Source organism: Lygodium microphyllum, chromosome 7 (assembly GCF_053477565.2).
Source record: "Lygodium microphyllum isolate KBCC chromosome 7, Lygodium_microphyllum_v1.1.10, whole genome shotgun sequence".
NCBI lineage: Eukaryota > Viridiplantae > Streptophyta > Polypodiopsida > Schizaeales > Lygodiaceae > Lygodium > Lygodium microphyllum.
In genome coordinates, this window is record NC_141141.1 from 94,941,235 (window position 1) to 94,960,664 (window position 19,430).

The 19,430-nt window shown below is 42.6% G+C and overlaps 1 protein-coding gene across 1 annotated transcript; it reads left to right on the forward strand.

Moving 5' to 3' along the window:
* The first annotated feature begins 2,674 nt into the window (after nt 1–2,674).
* Nucleotides 2,675–3,180, forward strand: LOC148033716 (uncharacterized). The gene is made up of 2 exons (XM_087680954.1): nt 2,675–2,745; nt 2,856–3,180. Exons 1-2 carry the CDS (start codon nt 2,675–2,677, stop codon nt 3,178–3,180), a joined length of 396 nt encoding a protein of 131 aa, XP_087537080.1.
* Nucleotides 3,181–19,430: the final 16,250 nt, after the last annotated feature.

The following is a 19,430-nucleotide window of genomic DNA, read 5'->3' on the forward strand; positions in this document are numbered from 1 at the left end:
TTATTTTATTGAATACTCTTTAGAGTAGAAAGTATATCATTGTTATAGCCATGTCACATAAGCAAGTTCAGAGTGAGCAGCAAGCATGTTATTTTTTATGAGATGAGTGGTTGATTGCAACGTGTCCACTAGTATGGTCTAGGACACGTCTTAGCAGTCCATCAGAAAGGATGTCTAGAAAGCTCCACCCCGCACTCCCATGGAATGTTACGGGATTTACGATCTAGGACTTTCCGCATCTGCCACGTAGCGGAAGTATTCTGGCCGTTTCCACTTAGGATCGTCCAAAATTAGGGTTTTCCTAATTGGTCATTACCTAACAACAACTAGTGTCGGACCCAAGCGAACTACTTTATACAGAAATGCCACGTCCGAAGTGGATTCACACTTCACTTGGTTCAAGGAGAATGGGAAAGGAGAGGGATGCAAAGCTCAACCTCTCTACCATAAGGCATAGTCCCATTCCGTTTCCCTAAAACAGTGTAAATCGGGTAAGACATAACTCTAGGTCATCGCTTTCATTGTTCATGTCCTTTGGCGATCATCCTGTTGTTCTTCAAGATTTGAAAAAATGTTCCCGGCTAACCGCGACCACCCAACTGTAGGACAGACCCATGGCCCATCCTCTGCACTTTCCTCAGTTTATTTTAGTTATGTAATTATCTAACACATTAATTTGGACATGTAACAATCAGCTTCTTTAATTAATCCGTTAAGCATTGGTTCATTCACGTTGTCATATTGCTGCGCATTGGAGGTGTGAAAACCACCCGAAAGTTGTGTGTGTGATTTGATACTTTGTACATACTTAGTCGTTATGTTTGCTTTTTCATTCTATGCGGGAAATATAGTGAAGAGGGTTTGGAGCAAGAGGAATTAATCAACAATGCTCTGGTTGACATGTATGCTAAATGTGACATGCTTCTAGAAGAATAGGGAGTTTTTGGTAGACTGGTAACTCGAGATGCAATCTCATGGGCTACACTTATTTCAAGATATGCTAATTATGGGCTTTGTGAGGATGTTTCCAACATCTACAATTGGATGGTATTTCTGCTGATGCTAGTACATTTGTTTACAGCCTAAAATCATGTAGCATCATAGGAGCTTTAGATACAAGCCGAGAACTCCATGTAGAGATATACAAAAGGGAACTAGATAATGAGTTTCATGTTGGCAATACACTTGTGGACATGTATAACAGTTGTGGTTGGGCTGCAGAAGCTTATCAAGTATTTGACAAACTTTTAGAACAGGGGAGCATCTGATCCAAAATGCAGATGACACAACTGCTAGATATTCTGGAAGATTATTGTGTTTTCAGAGACTAACAGTGCTGTCATATTGATGGAGACACAAGTGGGGAAGATTGGGAAAGTGCTGCTGATTCTTTCAATCAACCAGGTAGTGACAAGTTCATTCTCTTACTATCTACAAGGGCTGGAGGGTTGGAAATTAATATGGCAACGGCTGATGTGTCATTCTTTATGATAGAGATTGGAATCCATAGGTTGATTTACAAGCTTAGGACCAAGCTCACTGGATTGGACAGAAGAAAGAGGTTCAAGTATTATAGTTTTAAACTATGCTAACTATTGAAGAAAAAGGGATTGAATGTGCTTACAGGAAACATGCATTAAATGCACTTGTAATCCAGCAAGGCCGACTTGCTGAACAGAGAGCTGGGTGTACAGCCATATGATGAGGATTCAGGCATTGATGAATTGCGTTATGTCCAGATGTTTGTTTACAACACATCAATTCCAGTTACAGAGCGTTACCCAAATGGTGCTCATGATGTGTACTTGAGACATCTTTGGTGAACCGATGTGAAATTTATCTTGGTGAACATATCAAGAGAGGAAATTGAGCTTCGTAAACCAGCTGTTGAGCTTTTGGGTGATGCAAGAATAGTTCTACAACAGCTAAATGCAGAGATAAAGGATGATCCCTTGGTGATAGTCACCCCTGGCTTGAGGCTATCAGAGAAAAGGTAACCAAGAATAGTGAGAGGATGCAGGAGTCTTTAAGCAAGGATGTGGTGCCTTTCAACTTCTTAGCTCCATTAAGAATAATCAAAGATGCACTAGTTGAATTGGGATCACCCTCACCTATACTTGTTTCAGAGGGTGCAAATACAATGGACATTGGCCGATCTGTGTTACCACAGACAGAACCAAGAACACGTCTTGATGCTGGCACATGGGGTACGATGGGTGTTGGTATGGGATATGCTATAGCTGCGGCTGCACAGTGTCCGGGGCGGCTTGTGGTTGCAGTTGAATGGAGATTCTGTTGTAAGACTTCTGTTTAAAGAAGATTTAGCCTGCCATGCTGTCTATCCCTTCGCACCCCTGCGATTGTCGCATTGAGGACTATACCTTCCCCACATTCACAGTGTGGGAGAGTTATGCCCAAGCAGTAAATGGAAGGTACTAACCACAGGCAACCAGGTGATGCTATCCTCGACGCTCTCCATTTATATTTGCTAAAGGTGGAGGCTGCTTTTCGATAGGTAAAAGCTGTGTGTGTATGAGAGGAAAGTGTGGCTAAAAAAGTGGGCTTTTTCTGGTTGAAGAGGGGGGATTACTGTATTTGGGGCTGCATAGCGCTTGTGAAAGAGGAGAGAAGGAGGATGGGAGGCCATCGTACTGTACTGGGAGGTGAATCGACTATGGAGAAAAGGAAGCGTCACGAATTCGACCGATCAATGTGGGTCCTGGCAGCATTCTCATTGAAGAACAGGTAGCAGAATCCTTCATGGTGGTAATTGCTTCGAACAGAAGATGAGAAGGCTTCCAGCAGATTGAGAAGGAATAAGCAAAGCTATTTCTCAACTGATTGTTACATATCAGCTACGCCCTTGCCCTTGAATTTGCAGGTTGGGCTGACTTCCATGTCGTTGCCACAAGCTGCTCCCTCTCCACCTTGGATGATAGCCTCTGTAGCCACCCGCATGTCGAAACCCTGGCCCTGGATGTCTCCTCTCTGGACTCCATCTCTCAGACCGTATCCTCGATCATTGAAAAGCACGGTCGCATCGACATCCTCATAAACAAAGCAAGAGTTGCTTGTGTGGCTCCCGTCGTCGAATTGCCCCTCTCCATCCTGGAGAGCACATTCAAAACAAATGTATATGATATGCCCTCTCGAATTGCGTCAGTCTCAATTGCAGCATAAAAAGGCATATTCATTCCTTAACACGACAAATGTTCACTCAAGAAGATAGAAAACAAAGGACATAGGATCTTGCAGTGGCTGTGTTATACAATGGTTGAAGTACAGGTGCATGGAGAGGTTACAAAGCATTCAGAGCTGAATTGGATGATATGAACATGAGGATTGTAGTCCTATTATGTTAGTCAATACTCCATCTACAGTATAAAAGGCTTTGTGCTTGTCGACAGTGTACTATTTCCAACACTCCAAGCCGTAAACTAACTGGTCCCATACAACAGCTTATGTATGTTTTGCTTTATGTCACTTACAGGCTGAAAAAGGGCTGCTAGCTCAACTGATCACTGTTAAAATAGTGACGACAGCTTTGTATAGGATTCTTTCATCTTCGCATCTTTGTTAATCTTCTATTCAGAAATTTATGAAGGTCTTCAGCAAACGCGACTTTGCTTTCACAAACCCTTCGACATCTTTGGTGAAGCCGACATGAAAGCGTCGCATAAATTTCAGGATGGGAGATACTTCAGCCTCTCTTTCAGCCTCTTCTACAATTCTAGCTGTGTCTACTTTAGCTCCATCAATGACTACTACGTCAAGTACTTCAACAGAGGATCTAAAGCAGATTTTGCAGAATATGTCCATGTATATGCAGCTCCAAAATCAGCAGACACAATTGTATATGCAGCAGCAGCAACAATTGCATCAACAACAGTTGTCTCAGCAAAGGCAACTCTATTCGGAGCAGGAGAATGCAAACAGCGCGACTAAGGCTATTGAAGCAGTTGAGAATGAGAAGAAGCTATTTGACGGCCGTAATGTTTCAGCATATTTGAAGACATATGAGATCAAGATGGGGTTTTTCGGAGTTCCAGCTGGACTTATGAGTAAGTACTTCCTTTGTCTTGTCACACCCGCTTTGAGGGCAAAAGTGACTGATCTTTTTATTCAAAATACACATTGGAAAGATTTTAAAAAGGCCCTCAAAGAAGAATATTTCCTTGAGGACTTTGGTATGGCTACTCGGCGGTCATTCCGAGAGTGGGTCTACATGCCAAACAAAGGTCTAGCTGCTTCAGAGTTGATTCGAGAATTTGAGGAGAGGTATAGTCAGCTTGATGCCATTGAACAAAGAGCATTGGATGTTGAAAAAGTTGAGCTTTTTTTGCAAGCTGCAGATCCTGCTCTTCAAGAAGAATTGGGTGAGCTTCTTGAGGATCGCACGAAGCCTATGGGTCTTAAAACAGATTGGTAGGATGCTCAGGATGCAGTCTCGACTTTGACCAAGAGAAGGATATGGAAGACTCGCCTACAGAATGGTTCCATGATACCTACACCATCATCAGCTCCTATGCCTTCTTCTATCCCTGTTATTTCTTCTCCTCCTCAGCCAGTTTCTTGGCCTATGCCAGTGCCTACTGTTTCCACTCCACCTATTCGTCCTATTCCATGACCGATGCCTACACCTTCTGCTCCAAAACCATCCGCTCCATCGGTGCCTACTTCTCTTGATGACATAATCAAAGGCATAACAAATTTGACACTAGAGTTAGTCAAAGCGGAGTTGGTGGGAAAGTTGAAAGAGCAGTTTGCTTCGACTGCGCCTTCTACTTCTTCTAGTGCTCCTACTGCACCTAGGAGTGCTCATAGTGCACCTAGGAGAGATCGAAGATGTATTTGGTGTGATAGTACGGACCATCAGTATTGCAGGGATTGTGAATCTTTTCAAGATGCAAGGAGGCAGAATTTGGTATATTGGGGACAAGATGGTAAGATTTGGTTGACTGAGACAGGAGCTCCACTTGCTACCAACTTTGGTAAAGGCAGAATGAAGAAGTTAGTGGATGACATGGCTGTGCGTACTTCTTATGTGACAGCTAGAGGTGATGCTTCTGCATATGGAGTCCAGATTGAAAAGGGATCAGAGACTCAGTCAGCACTATGGACTTATGTTATGGAGACTGCAAACAAGGGGAAAATTCAGCAAATTGTTTTGACTAGTGCAGACTCTAGCATCAGATCAGAGACAGGTTGGGACTCGCCTGTTGACAGGTACTCTATTTATGCTTATTTGGCTAAGTCTCATGGAGCAGATGCACTTGTTGAGGAGAAGCGTAAGAGGGATGAAGAAAATCCAAGTGCAGCTAAGAAGACTAGAGGGGGTGAGTTTGTTACTCCACCTACTGCAGGACCGTCTTCAAGACCAGGGCCAGATCAACAGATGGAAGATGCTCAAAAGAGAGAAAAGAGGCAAGAGCCTAGAGAGAGAAAGCAGCCAGGGTTTAGATTGATGTCCGATATTGAGATATCTACAGACATGAAGAAAATCTTTAATGACAAGATACTTGGCAGTGAGGTAACTTTCACTATTTCTGAGATTTTGGGCATCTCGAAAAGAGAGTTTCAGGATCAGTTTCAGGAGGTTTTGAAGAGGAAAAGACATGCATTGTCTACCATTGATACATAGGGAGTTTTGATTGGGGAGTTGGATGAGGATGAGGATGAGGTTATGGTTGAAAATGCTTATGTTTTTCCACACGTAGAGAAGAGGGTTCAGCCTATGCATTATGCTGAAATTGATGAGCCTGTTTTGATACCGTGTAGTCACTTTTCGCGGAGCCATTGGGCTAGGGCAACTACAGAGACGATGGTAAAGATTGGAGAGAAATAGGTGCCTTATGTTGCATTGGTGGATCATGGTTCAGAGATTAATCTCATAGTTCATGGAGTTTATGAGAGTAACAGATGGCCTATGGATGTAGAGCATGGGTGGCGTATGAGAGCCGCCAATAACACTGCTGGTAATTTGTATGATGCATGTCCTAGTGTCAGGGTTTCTATTGGTGATGTAGAGGAGGATTTTCATTTCTTTGTGCAGGATTCATGCTCTTATCCTATAATTCTTGGACAGCCATTCATCACAGAGATGCGCATGGAAACAAAGGTCATGGATGATGGATCTGCTTATGCACGGATTCGCAGTAAAGATGGCATGAGAGCAGTTCAGTTTATGACTATGTGTGTGAACCATGTTAGAAACAAGGATACTCTCAGAGATGCACCTTTGCCCACTGTGAGGGATTCGGGTTTTCATTAGGTATCGCCGTTTCGCGAGACGATGGTGGTACAGAGCAGAGGAGATTGGAATTCTCGCCTCCTGGCAGTGGTGTTTTCTCCTCCGGTTTTATTGGGATTTCAGCAAATAGTTCAATGAGCTATCAAAAGACTTCTAGGTTGCCTAGAGCTGCCATGCTGTATATATGCAGGAATGAGAAAATTTTGAAAAATGCAGGAATTTTGGAGGATGATGAGCACATAGATGGGATGTATGACAGTGTGATTTGTGCAGATACGATGACAGAGATGGGAGATATGCTGAAAACTGATATGTAGAATTGTCACAGTAATGTATTAGTGTAGTCCCTGGACATGTTTCATGAAATTGCAAATTTTGTGTCACAGATTGAGTCACAGGCTGAGGTAACTCAGCAAAGAGTGTTGAGTGCTGAAGAAATTCAGCAAACAAAGTTTCCAGCTAGTTATGATCAACTTTCAGAGACACAGAGGGAAAATTTTCAGCCAACAGAGTGTACTGCTGAAATATTTCAGCATTCAGAGTTTAGGGTTGTTCGTATGCAGTCCATAGAGCAGAGGGCTAAGGATATTCAGCCATTGAAGTGCAGAATTGCTGATTTACAGCAAGATTTGTGTAATGCAGAAGAGCATAATGAAGCCAGGGTTGACACGAAATACAAAACTGTGGATAAGAAGGTGAAGCCGGTAGCTATACCGCTTCCACCTGACAGTGATCAGCAAATAGAGAGGGCTGCTAAACAGCAAATTTTGAGGAATCCGGAGCATATTGGTCATAAATTTTCAGCAGAGACTCTTGTTGAATTGAAAATTGGAAATGGTGATTTCTTGCTACCCATAGAGAAGCAATGCTTTCAGGAGATGCTTGAGCGTCATGGAAGGGGATTTGCTTTTTTCCCGCATGAGATTGGATGTGTGAATCCAGATATTGTTGCTCCTATGGTCATTTTTACTATTCCTCATATTCCATGGAATCTCCGACATATTCCAGTGCCTAAGGCACACCTGCCAAAGCTGATTGATTTATTGAATGAGAAAATCAGGATGGGAATTCTTGAGCCTTCATCTGCACCATACTCAAACAGGTGGTTTACAGTTCCAAAGAAGAATATTACTCTCCGATTTATTCAGGACATGCAGCCAGTGAACAGAGTTACTATCAGGAATGTTGGTATACGTCCAGTTGTGGATGAGTTGGCAGAGGCATTTGCTAGACGTGCCATCTATTCTTTAGGTGATTTGTATTCAGGATATGATCAGTTTCAGCTGGCTTTGGAAAGCAGGGACATAACCACCATGAGAACTCCTATTGGGCTTGTCAGGATGTGTACCTTGCCTCAAGGTGCCACTAATTCTATTGCGCATATGATGAATGCCATGCATAAGGTCCTTCGTGATTACATACCTCAGCTTACCATGCCTTTCTTGGATGATGTGCCCATTAAGGGGTGTGCAGAAGAAGAGAAGAATGAGAGTCTAAATGAGCAGGGATGCAGATCCTTTGTGGTTGATCATATTTCAGCATGTGAGAAGATTTTGGCCAGGTTAGAAGAAGTGAACTTGACACTTTCAGGGCAAAAATCTGTTTTTGGAGTGAATGAGGTTGTCATTGTTGGACATATGTGTGGATATTATGGCAGGAAACCCTCACCTGATAAGGTGAATGCTATAGGCAAGATTGCGGAGTATTGTTCTACCACTTCAGAGGTACAAAGATTCATTGGAGCTTGTGTGTTTTATATGATTTGGATACCTCATTTTGCACACATAGCAGATTGTTTATATCAGCTGCTTCGAAAGGGGCAGAAATTCTATTGTGATGAGAGCCACACTAAAGCCATGCGGAAATTGAAGAAGTTATTGCAGAATGCTCCTACTCTCAGGAAAGCAGATTATAATTGTGAAAAGCCTATTGTATTGACAGTTGACACTAGTCCAATTGGTATAGGTTGGACTGTGGGTCAAGATGATGCAGATGGAAATATGTATGCTATTCGATTTGGGGCGAAAGTCCTAAATGAGAGACAGAGGAGATATCCGCAAATCAAGAGGGAGTTATTGGGGATTGTCACGGCTCTCAAATGTGACAAGGAGTACTTTATTGGAGCTTCAGTTGTGGTAGAGATAGATTGTTTGCCATTGATTGGTATGATCACGAGTTGCTCTACTCTGGATATAGCTATGTTGAGATGGATTGCATACATCAAGTCATTAAATCCAGAATTTAAACACATAGCAGGGAAGGATAATCCAGTGGCAGATATGTTGTCTAGAGCCAGATATGATGATGAGGAGACTCTACTTGCAGAAGAGGATGATGCAGAAATTTCAGCCACTATGGTTGATCATGTTTGCCATGTCTATGATATTGTGGCTTTCATAGAAGAACTCTATATTGGAGATTGGTTGCAGATTGGCAGGTACCTTAGTACACTAAGAAAAAGAGATGAATGGACAGATGAAGAGTTCAAGAAAATCAGAAGGAAAGCCTATGGTTATTTTCTCAAGGACGGATTTCTTTGGAAGCATCCGAAGAAAAGAGGTGGATTACCTTTGCGGGTTGTCTGCGATAGAGAGACACAGTTACAGGTGATGAGGGAGTTTCATGAGAGTCCTTGGGCTGGTCATAGAGGAGTGTGGGCTACTTATGAGAAAATCAAGGAGAAATATTGGTGGAAAGGCATGTATAGAGATGTTTCTCACTTTGTTGAGACTTGCAGACACTGCCAAATGTATTCGGTAGTGCATCATCGAGATGAGCTTCATCCGACCTATCCGCTATGCATTCATTATAAGTGGGTAGTTGATTTGGTTACTATGCCTATGGGTCTATGGCAGATGAGATATATTGTTTTGGCTAGAGAGGATCTTACTAATCATGTTGAGGGCAGATCTTTGAGAACGAAGACCACTAGTGCAGTGTGTAAGTTCTTATTGGAGGAAATTTTCTGCAGGTATGGTTGTGTGGGTAAGATCACTATGGATCGTGGTGAATTGGATGCAGATGAAGCTAGGGAGTTTTTCTCTCAGCTAGGAATCAAGTTGGCTCTAACTATAGCATATAATCCAGAGGGAAATGGGAAGAGTGAAAGAGGGCATCCGCCGATAGTGACAGCATTAGCCAAAGCATGCAGAGGACGGATTGGAGAATGGCCGAGACTTCTACCATTTTCTTTGTGGGCTGATCGTACGACTCATAGTGTTACCATAGGATATATGCCTGCAGAGTTGATGTATGGTCAGAAACCTGTTATGCCGACTGAGACTTGTGCTTTGACTTGGTTAGTTTTACCTTGGCAGGAGGATTTGACGAGAGAGGAGCTCTTAGCTCTTTGGATTCGACAGTTGGAGAGGAGACTAGAGGATATTCAGCTAGCTATTGACAGGTTGAAGGTTGCTAGACTAAGGAATAAGGACAGGTTTGACAGTAGGCATCTCTTGCGGCCTAGAGCAATAGAAGAGGGAGATTGGGTATTGGTCTTTGATAGTAGCCTTGAAAATCAGCATACTGCACTTCGGAAGATGGTGAAAAGATGGTTTGGGCCGTACATAGTCAGACATGTTTTTGATAATGCAACATATGAGTTGACAGAATTGGATGGGACATTGCTTAAAGTGCCTATTACTGGAAAAAGAATCAAGATTTTCAAGAAAAGAGATGATGAAGATTATCCATTGGAAGAATTTTCAAGAGAAGAGCAATGAGAAGAAACTCCAATGGAAGAGACAGATGATATGACAGATAATCTTGTTGATATACCGGAAATGCATAATGAAGAGATTGATCTGTTTGTGGATCTTGATGATAACGATCATGGGTAGTTGACCCATCTGGAGGATGCCCAGGATTAGAGGGGCTGGATGTCATATTGCTGCACATTGGAGGTGTGAAAACCACACGAAAGTTGTGTGTGTGATTTGATACTTTGTACATACTTAGTCGTTATGTTTGCTTTTTCATTCTATGCGGGAAATATAGTGAAGAGGGTTTGGATCAAGAGGAATTAATCAACAATGCTCTGGTTGACATGTATGCTAAATGTGACATGCTTGTAGAAGAACAGGGAGTTTTTGGTAGACTGGTAACTCGAGATGCAATCTCATGGGCTACACTTATTTCAAGATATGCTGATTATGGGCTTTGTGAGGATGTTTCCAACATCTACAACTGGATGGTATTTCTGCTGATGCTAGTACATTTGTTTACAGCCTAAAATCATGTAGCATCATAGGAGCTTTAGATACAAGCCAAGAACTCCATGTAGAGATATACAAAAGGGGACTAGATAATGAGTTTCATGTTGGCAATACACTTGTGGACATGTATAACAGTTGTGGTTGGGCTGCAGAAGCTTATCAAGTATTTGACAAACTTTCAGAACAGGGGAACATCTGATCCAAAATGCAGATGACACAACTGCTAGATATTCTGGACGATTATTGTGTTTTCAGAGACTAACAGTGCTGTCATATTGATGGAGACACAAGTGGGGAAGATTGGGAAAGTGCTACTGATTCTTTCAATCAACCAGGCAGTGACAAGTTCATTCTCTTACTATCTACAAGGGCTGGAGGGTTGGAAATTAATATGGCAACGGCTGATGTGTCATTCTTTATGATAGAGATTGGAATCCATAGGTCGATTTACAAGCTTAGGACCAAGCTCACTGGATTGGACAGATGAAAGAGGTTCAAGTATTACAGTTTTAAACTGTGCTAGCTATTGAAGAAAAAGGTATTGAATGTGCTTACAGGAAACATGCATTAAATGCACTTGTAATCCAGCAAGGCCGACTTGCTCAACAGAGAGCTGGGTGGACAGCCATATGATGAGGATTCAGGCACTGATGAATTGCGTTATGTCTAGATGTCTGTTTACAACACATCAATTCCAGTTACAGAGCGTTACCCAAATGGTGCTCAGGATGTGTACTTGAGACATCTTTGGTGAACCGATGTGAAATTTATCTTGGTGAACATATCAAGAGAGGAAATTGAGCTTCGTAAACCAGCTGTTGAGCTTTTGGGTGATGCAAGAATAGTTCTACAATAGCTAAATGCAGAGATAAAGGATGATCCCTTTGCCCTTGGTGATAGTCACCCCTGGCTTGAGGCTATAAGAGAAAAGGTAACCAAGAATAGTGAGAGGATGCAAGAGTCTTTCAGCAAGGATGTGGTGTGTTTCAACTTCTTAGCTCCATTAAGAATAATCAAAGATGCACTAGCTGAATTGGGATCACCCTCACCTATACTTGTTTCAAAGGGTGCAAATACAATGGACATTGGCCGATCTGTGTTACCAAAGACAGAACCAAGAACACGTCTTGATGCTGGCACATGGGGTATGATGGGTGTTGGTATGGGATATGCTATAGCTGCGGCTGCACAGTGTCCGGGGCGGCTTGTGGTTGCATTTGAATGGAGATTCTGTTGTAAGACTTCTGTTTAAAGAAGATTTAGCTTGCCATGCTGTCTATCCCTTCGCACCCCTGCAATTGTCACATTGAGGGCTGCAGCTTCCCCACATTCACAGTGTGGGAGAGTTATGCACAAGCATTAAATGGAAGGTACTAACCACAGGCAACCAGGTGATGCTATCCTCGACGCTCTCCATTTATATTTGCTAAAGGTGGAGGCTACTTTTCGATAGGTAAAAGCTGCGTGTGTATGAGAGGAAAGTGTGGCTAAAAAAGTGGGCTTTTTCTCGTTGAAGAGGGGGGGGGATCGCTGTATTTGGGGCTGCATAGCGCTTGTGAAAGAGGAGAGAAGGAGGATGGGAGGCCATCGTACTGTACTGGGAGGTGAATCGACTGTGGAGAAAAGGAAGTGTCACGAATTCGACGGATCAGTGTGGGTCCTGGCAGCATTCTCATTGAAGAACAGGTAGCAGAATCCTTCATGGTGGTAATCGCTTCGAACAGAAGATGAGAAGGCTTCCAGCAGATTGAGAAGGAAGAAGCAAAACTATTTCTCAGCTGATTGTTACATATCAGCTACGCTCTTGCCCTCGAACTTGCAGGTTGGGCTGACTTCCATGTCGTTGCCACAAGCTGCTCCCTCTCCACCTTGGATGATAGCCTCTGTAGCCACCCGCATGTCGAAACCCGTGCCTTGGATGTCTCCTCTCTGGACTCCATCTCTGAGGCCGTATCCTCGATCATTGAAAAGCATGGTCGCATTGACATCCTCATAAACAAAGCAAGAGTTTCTTGTGTGGCTCCCATCGTCGAATTGCCCCTCTCCATCCTGGAGAGCACATTCAAAACAAATGTATATGATATGCCCTCTCGAACTGCGTCAGTCTCAATTGCAGCATAAAAAGGCATATTCATTCCTTAACAGGGCAAATGTTCACTCAAGAAGATAGAAAACAAAGGACATAGGATCTTGCAGTGGCTGTGTTATACAATGGTTGAAGTAGAGGTGCATGGAGAGGTCACAAAGCATTCAGAGCTGAATTGGATGATATGAACATGAGGATTGTAGTCCTATTATGTTAGTCAATACTCCATCTACAGTATAAAAGGCTTTGTGCTTGTCGATCGTGTACTATTTCCAACACTCCAAGCCGTAAACTAACTGGTCCCATACAACAGCTTATGTATGTTTTGCTTTATGTCACTTACAGGCTGAAAAAGGGCTGCTAGCTCAACTGATCACTGTTAAAATAGTGACGACAGCTTTGTATAGGATTCTTTCATCTTCGCATCTTTGTTAATCTTCTATTTAGAAATTTATCAAGGTCTTTAGCAGACGCGACTTTGCTTTCACAAACCCTTCGACAATGTAATCTTATGACGTGACATAGAAAAACAATATCAAACAAGTTCTTTATTAACATATCATCATATTTATCTTTGAAATACAAGGAGTTCTGCCCAGAGCCTTGTCCATAATCCGCCCGAAGGCTATCCAGTAATCCACAGGGATCACTATTCCAAGCTTCCGTCCGTAGACTAGTATGCGGGCCGTGAGATCCAATCCCGAGTCACGTTAGCCTCTTGTGCAGGACCCGGAAGGTGAGAGATTTATGGCCAGAGCCCCCCTGGCACCCAAGCGTCCTCCTGCTCCAAGTAGAGCTTAACGGAGAGACCTCTTGCGGCGGGTTTGGTCCACATTCCCGGCGCGGTCAACAACCCCCTTGGTTAGGGTCAGGCAGGCAGTCGGGGGTAACTGAAGCTGCCTCTCCCTTCAGGCCTTCAACCTGAAGTATAGATATTCATTTAATTTTGTAATTCATAAATCAAACAGTGCTCTAAAATCTCTAGCAAACACAAATACTTCTATTAATCGATCTTGTTGTTGGCAAACTACTAAGGAATGACTCTTTCCTTTCGAATGCATCAGCACTCGTTCCAGGGTGTCTTGCAACTTGGCAAGGTCCCTTATATTCTAAGTTAGGGCGTACCCTATTAACCCAACTTGGTCAACCCTAAAGTTCATTGGATACTTTAGTTTCCGATTTTTATCTTTCCTTATTTAGAAGGATATCAAGGAATACATCCTTTTGCCAAATAACTTGCGTAAGGATCCGCCATCCTTGTTGAGGGTATTTTAACCTTTCTTCTTGTGAATCAATCACAAGATCATATGACTTTGTACTTGCTGCGAAAGTCTTGCATCGTAATATACGATGAAACAATCCGTTTTAGTTTCTTTAAGCTGACATTTGTCAAACCTAGGATCTCTTTTTAAGAACCTCAGGGACAAACCCTAGTTCTTTTTTATTTACGATTTATTAACCCTACAATCAGGGAAGGTAGGCAAGTGTTTAAGGTATAAACATTTCTTGGTTTTTAAATCATTCCCAAGGCATATTTTGCAACATAGGTATTTCTAAGTTTACATTAATTCGGTTAACTTTTAGAAGGCAATATTGAGATCACCTTGGCACGATTTGTTATCCTTGTGACAATTGATTTTTTAGTCCTAAACTTTATTGCTTTGAGGTTAGGTAAATTCAATTAATCTTCCTTTTTCCTTGTGAACGAAACTCATGCCAAATAACAATCTTTTCCTTGCTAAGATATACAGTTAGCAATGATAACTTCCTAGAGTTCAAGCATCGTAAGAAACCTTTCATGAATTTCATCTTCTATGATGATTCGTTGCAAAAAAGAATAGGGGTTAATGGTGCAAGATGCAATTTTTGTACCTTCAAGATTTAATCGAAATATACTACTATAGTAGGTAGATGATCTTGCTCGTAATTCGTTTCAATGCATGATGCTATTTGAAGGAAACTATGTTTTATACATTATCATTTTTGCATGTTCAATTAAACTAAACTCCTTCATCGTAAATAACTAGGACAAAATATATCTTACCCCTAACAATTCATCTTGCATGATTGAATTAAAACCGATATAAAACCAAGAAGGAAAAACCTGGTTTTGGGGTGAGATATCCACATGGATACCGGGAGATGACCCTCCCGCAGCTACTCCTTGGACTTTCTTAGGCGGCAACACAATTGTAATCCTTCGAATGAGGAAATAGCTTTACACTCCTTTCTGGAATTCACCATCGCTTCAATATTCCCCTTCTCCCTTTCGAGTCAAGGAATCCTTAAGGGATTGACCACAATAAAGGGGTAACAAGACCTTTAAGGTCTTAGCTTCTTTCGGAGAGGGAGAGGTTTATAAAGCCTAAGAAGGCCCTATAGGGTATACACACGGCAAAAAGGTTATGTGTGAGTGTGGCTTCGCAACCATATGAACCTTGGGAGAACTTTGGGCTTGAGGTAAAAGGTATATGAAGGGGGATTTTTAGAGAGGTTTTAGGACACGAAGTAGTAATGGCTTTAGGGATTTAAACCGGGGTGAAAGGGAAAGGTGAAGGGTGAAGGCTTATAGCACGGGGGAGGGAAAAAGGTGTGTAAGGAAAAGGGGACACGGGGATAAGGGGCTTAGGGGGGCAGTGTTAAAAGAAAGGAATATGAGGGGGGGTGCAACACGGTTTCAAAGAAACACAAGAAGGGACTTTACGAATTAAGGCACGGGGAAGGGAAAAGGGTTTATGAGGCCAAGGGGAGTGGGGTTTAATGGCTTAAGCATAGGTTGGGGAATTAGTGGCTCCACGGAAAGGGGAGCTTAAGGCCTCCACGGGAAGGGAAGCTTAAAGCCTCCATGGGAAGGGGGCTTAGAAGAGCCCCCCCTTAGAAGCTTCCCAAGAAGCTTCCAGGAAGCTTCTCGGGTAAACAAATCGATGTGGAGTAGGAAAACTCCAAGAGAAAGAGGAGGGGCGGTGCTAGAAATGAGTGGTGTGTAAGGATGGATGGCGGTTGATGACCAATCGGGCCGCACAGCGCAGCACGGCCTTCATCTGGTGGCAACCACCACCATGCAGTCGAACATGAGCCGACGCTCAATGGACTCCCCCCCCCACTCCGGTAACAGCAGGGAGTCCACTTCCACCACCACGTAGCCGAACACGAGCAGCTCTTTCTCTCTCGTTTCTCCCTTCTCACGGCGATTTGTGGCTCACTCTCCTTCTTATTGGGGAGGGGGGGAATCCTCCCCCCTTGACGTGTCGCTGGGCATGCATTAATGCCCTTGGCAAGCTCTAGCAAGGAGCTTGCCCACTTACTGATCCCCCTCTTCCTCTAGCTTGACTGTCGGGCTCGAGGAGAGGGGGAAAAATTTTTGCTTTCATATAAAAAGGAATTATCCGTTCGTAATTTTTACATTCTCTCCCCCTGAGAGGAATCGAGATGTCCTCATCTCGAGATAAACTGGGGATATTGATGGTTGAGAGTGTCTTCTTCTATCCAAGTGGCATCCTCTTCGGAATAATCTTTCCACTGGACGAGGCATTCTCTCAAGGTTCTGGATCTTAACTCTCTCTCCCTAACATCTAAGATCCTATCAGGCCTTAGTTCAAGGACTCCTTGACTAGGCATTACCATTTGTTGGTCATCAAGTACATGGTTAGGGTTGGGTACATATTTTTTCAATAGGCTGATATGTAATACATTGTGAACTTTTAGGTTCTCAGGGAGTTGCAATCTATAAGCATTGGCTCCTAGGCATTTGAGGATTTTGTACGGCCCACAATACCTTGGACTTAGCTTCTTGCAATCTCCTAGGGATAGAGAACTCTTTTTAGGGCGTACGCGAATGAAGACCATGTCTCCTTCTTCGAAGACTCTTTCTTGACGCTTAAAATCCGCATATGCCTTTTGTCTATCCTTGGCCACTTGTATGTCTTGTCTTATTGACTTTATTTGATCATCCACGTCTTCCAACATTTGTCTTAAAGCTTCAACCCTTAAGGTTGGATCGGAGAAGTTTAGGGGACTTCTGCAATCATGACCATATAATGCTTGAAAAGGGGCCATCTGAATGCTTTGCTGGTAAGAAGCATTGTATGCAAATTCAACCAATGGCAAGTATTGAATCCACCTCTTCGGCTCTTGACAGCAGTATGCCCTAAGCATATCCTCGATGACTTGATTTACTTGCTCTGTTTAGCCATCTGTTTGGGGATGGTAGGCAATGCTAAAACAGAGTTGAGTCCCAATAGCTTCAAAGATAGCTCTCCAGAAGTGTGATGTGAAGAGAGAATCACGGTCACTAATGATTCTTCTGGGTAAACCATGTAGCTTGAATATCCCCTTGATAAACAATCTTGCAATGTCGGAGGCTTTATAGTTTGTCTTTACTGGAATAAGGTGTGCAACCTTGGCAAGCATGTCAACCACAACCATGATGGAGTTGTATCCTCCATGGACTTGAGGTAAGCTTACAACAAAATCCATACTGATGAATTCCCACTTCATTTGGGGGATGTCAAGCGGTTGCAGTTTCCCTGGCATCCTGACATGTTCGGCTTTGATATGTTGGCAAGACAAACACTCAGTGACATATTTGAGAACGTCACCTTTGAGCCTTCCCCAATGGTAGCTCTTCCTAACTGCATTAAGAGTCTTAGCATAGCCAGGATGTCCTGCGAAAGGGGAATCATGAGATTCCTACATTATCTTCTACTTAAGTGATTGGCTTGTTGGTATACACAGCCTTGTTCTGTAGTAGACAAGTCCATTATCAATGGAGAATTCCTGATATTTATCTTGCAACTTTTGATTCTGCTCCTTGGTAGAGATCTCCTTTAGCATTGTCTAATAGGCCAAATCATGGCATGCTTCTTCTCTAGCTAACTCAAGTATAGGGTTGTTTGGCATAGATAATTTTGTAGCTAGAGATCTGGCCGTTGATGGATTTTTCAAGATTAGGAAATTTAGGAATGCCTTGCGACTAAGTGCATCGGCAACTACATTCTCTTTCCCTGGTCGGTACTTGATTTCAAAGTCATATTCCTCCAACACTTCAATCCACCAACGTTGCCTCATGATGAGCTCGTTCTGGGTAAAGATCCATTTGAGACTCTTATGGTCGGTTACTAGAGTAAACTTGTTACCCAACAAGTAGTTTCTCCAAAGCTTTAGAGCATGGATGACAACTAGTAATTCCAGATCATGCGTAGCATAATTCTTTTCATGGTTATTTAGTTTTCTTGAAGAGTATGCTACTGGATGACCTTCCTGTATAAGTACACACCCCAAGGCAAGAATGCTAGCGTCAATTACTACCTTGAACTCCTTATTGAGGTCTGGAAGTTTTAGAATAGGTGCTAATACCAAACTTTGCTTCAATTTGTCGAAGCTATTCTGTTCGGGAGTTGACCATGTAATGGATATTTGCTTCCTCAGTAAATCCATCAGAGGTGTTGCAATCAAAGCATAGTTTTTTATGAAGACCCTATACCATCCTGTCAATCCAAGAAAGCTGCGTATTTCTTTGACGGATACTGGTATTGGCCGTTGAAGCACATCTCTGACCTTGGTTGGGTCCACTGATATTCCTTCTGATGATACTATGAATCCCAGATATTCAATCTTACGCTTGAAGAATGCACACTTCTTCATTTTTGCATACAGCTTATGTGACCTCATTGTCTCAAAGACAATCCGAAGTTGAGGTTCATGATCTTCTTCCTGTTTAGAATAGACTAAAGTGTCATCGAAGAAGACAAGTACCAAATCATCAAGATATGGCCTAAAGATATCGTGCATTAATCTATTGAAAGTGGCAGGTGCATTCGTAAGCCCGAATGACACTCAAAGTGCCCATATCTTGTATTGAAGGCCGTCTTTGGGATATCTTCTTCCTTGAACCTTATCTGATAGTAACCTGACCTGAGATCAATCTTGGAGAAGATCTTTGCACCCTGAAGACGATTAAGAAGCTCATCTATTCTAGGAATAGGATACTTGTTCTTGACTGTTGATTGATTCAACCCTAGGTAATCAATACATAGTCGAAGTGTCCCATCTTTCTTTTTCTGGAATAGTACTGGAGCTCCCCAGGGTGAATTAATAGGTTGGATGTAGCCCTGATCTAGCAGTTGCTTGAGTTGTTCCTTCAACTCAATTGCTTCTAGTATGGACATTCTATAAGGTCTCTTTGCAATTGGTGCAACTCTAGGCACTAACCTAATCTCATGATCTACTTCTCTTTGAGGTGGAAGTTCGGTCAATTCTTCAGGAAATACGTCAGCGTATTCCTTTAGCCAAGAAGGTCCTTCATGAGACTCTTGCTTTTGATCTAGCTTGTTGAGTTTGATTAAGTAAACGGGTAATCCTTTTCTGACTCCTTTTATGATCCGAGATACTTTGGCCAATTGGATTCTTGGCATTCCTGCCTCACCTTGAATTGTGACTAATTCACTTTCAGAGTTTTGAAAGAAAACTTGACCCTTTCCACAATGAATGTGGGTATCGTTGGGCTTAAGCCAATCCATTCCGAGTAGACACTCATGGATACCTAAATTCATGGCTCTGAATTTAACCGAAGTCTTCTTTCCTCCCAGAAAGAATTACACCTTAGCAGTTTGCCTGGTACAAGTTACTTCATGACCATTTGCCAATTCCACAAGCAGGGTAGGTGCTTCTATCGTGGCTATTCCTAATCTTTTTGCACATGCTGGTGAGATAAAGGAATGTGTACTGCAACAATCAATTAAGGTTTTGAAACCTTTACCTTGATAGTCCGACGGTGTCTGAATCATCAAGAACTGGCGATTTGTCTTGTTCTTGTGTAAAGCGGCATGGACTGTTACTCTTTCGAATTCTGCTTCCATGGTCGGATCTTCTTCTTCTTCTT

What these genes read in the sequence shown, in the direction of transcription:
- LOC148033716 (XM_087680954.1), top strand. Translation starts at nt 2,675, where the DNA reads ATGGAGAAAAGGAAGCGTCACGAATTCGACCGATCAATGTGGGTCCTG. An exon ending in GCATTCTCATTGAAGAACAG is followed by an intron (nt 2,746 to 2,855) that starts GTAGCAGAATCC and finishes GTTACATATCAG; the next exon opens with CTACGCCCTTGCCCTTGAAT.